General features: G+C 31.6%; 1 protein-coding gene across 1 annotated transcript; it reads right to left on the bottom strand.

Annotated features, from left to right (window-relative positions):
• Positions 1-244: 244 nt before the first annotated feature.
• LOC111035118 lies at positions 245-1058 on the bottom strand (the record flags this gene model as incomplete). The annotated part of the gene is made up of 1 exon (XM_022316634.1): positions 245-1058. A coding segment is annotated over one exon (814 nt), but the record flags the coding sequence as incomplete, so codon positions are not given.
• Positions 1059-1185: the final 127 nt, after the last annotated feature.

The raw sequence follows: 1185 nt of genomic DNA, 5'->3' as shown, positions 1-1185 counted from the left end.
TATTGGCACATAAAATAATTTGTAAAATGTAAATGTTGTTTAATAATAATAATAAAAAATATATAAATAATAATATTAATAATAAAAAAAATTTTGAGCAATAATTATAATAAAAATGAATACCTTATATTTGTAAATTATGAGCAATTCCAATTAAATATTCATTGAGATTACGTTCATGGTAAGAATTTACAATTTTTTTAATCCGTGTAGTTGTCTTCGTATATTTTTTCTTTTTAGCTACCTGTTCTTGCCCTGCTATTAATTGATTGATTTTTATTTCCGTTGACCCTTGTTCTTTTTTTATTGTGTCTATTAAACGCCATATTGTTGGATGAGATGCACCTAACAATGACGAAAATGCTCTGTGCCAACCTTCGACGGAGTTGTTTGTTTTTGGCAAATCTGCAAGTGTTGCGTCGTATTGATTCCATAGTGCTAAACTAAATGTAGGTGGGCGTCGAGTTCTACGTCTATTTGGTCTGCCGATCCATGTATCTTCAAAGTAGTCTTTCAATGGAAACAATAGTTCTTCATTTTCTACAAAAAAACGTTGGGACATTAATTCGTCAAATTTTTCTTCGACGTCAGGTATCGGTACAAATGCTAAAGCCATTAGCTGTTTTACATTTAAGGCAAAGTCAGCATTTGAAATATATTTTTCTCTTATTTCAGGGATACACTGTATTTTTCTCCATATACATTGTCCAAAATGAAAAAAGCAGCCTCTTATTCGGGTGTCCTTGAAAACGTCTGTAATTGCACCTAAAAGCGCTTGTTCAAAATCAACCATAACACTTGCTGGCCGTAAATTTTTTTCCAAATTTAGAAGTTCATTAATAATCTTAGTATAACTACCACGTGTTTTATTTGGCACAAGTGCAAACACTAACGGTAATACTGTGTCGTATTTTATTGCATGGATTGTAAGAAGCTGAGTAAAGAGTTGTGGGGATGACTTAAATGTACCATCAATAAACCAATGATATTGGTCAGATAATATTTTTAAATTTTCTTCAGTTGAAAACAATAATATTCGATTAACATCATCAGAACCACTATCATAGAGGAGGAAGGGTTTATTGTTTAATGTCAATGTATACGGTTCAATAATAGTTATTTCTGATAACGTTGACGGATTTACGGGAGGTGCATTTTCACAACGCCTTAGTCTTTGGACCGTTT

Source organism: Myzus persicae, unplaced genomic scaffold (assembly GCF_001856785.1).
Source record: "Myzus persicae strain clone G006 unplaced genomic scaffold, MPER_G0061.0, whole genome shotgun sequence".
In the NCBI taxonomy this organism is placed as follows: domain Eukaryota; kingdom Metazoa; phylum Arthropoda; class Insecta; order Hemiptera; family Aphididae; genus Myzus; species Myzus persicae.
The sequence above is the reverse complement of the archived record's forward strand: the minus strand, read 5'-3'. Positions and strand labels throughout refer to the sequence as shown.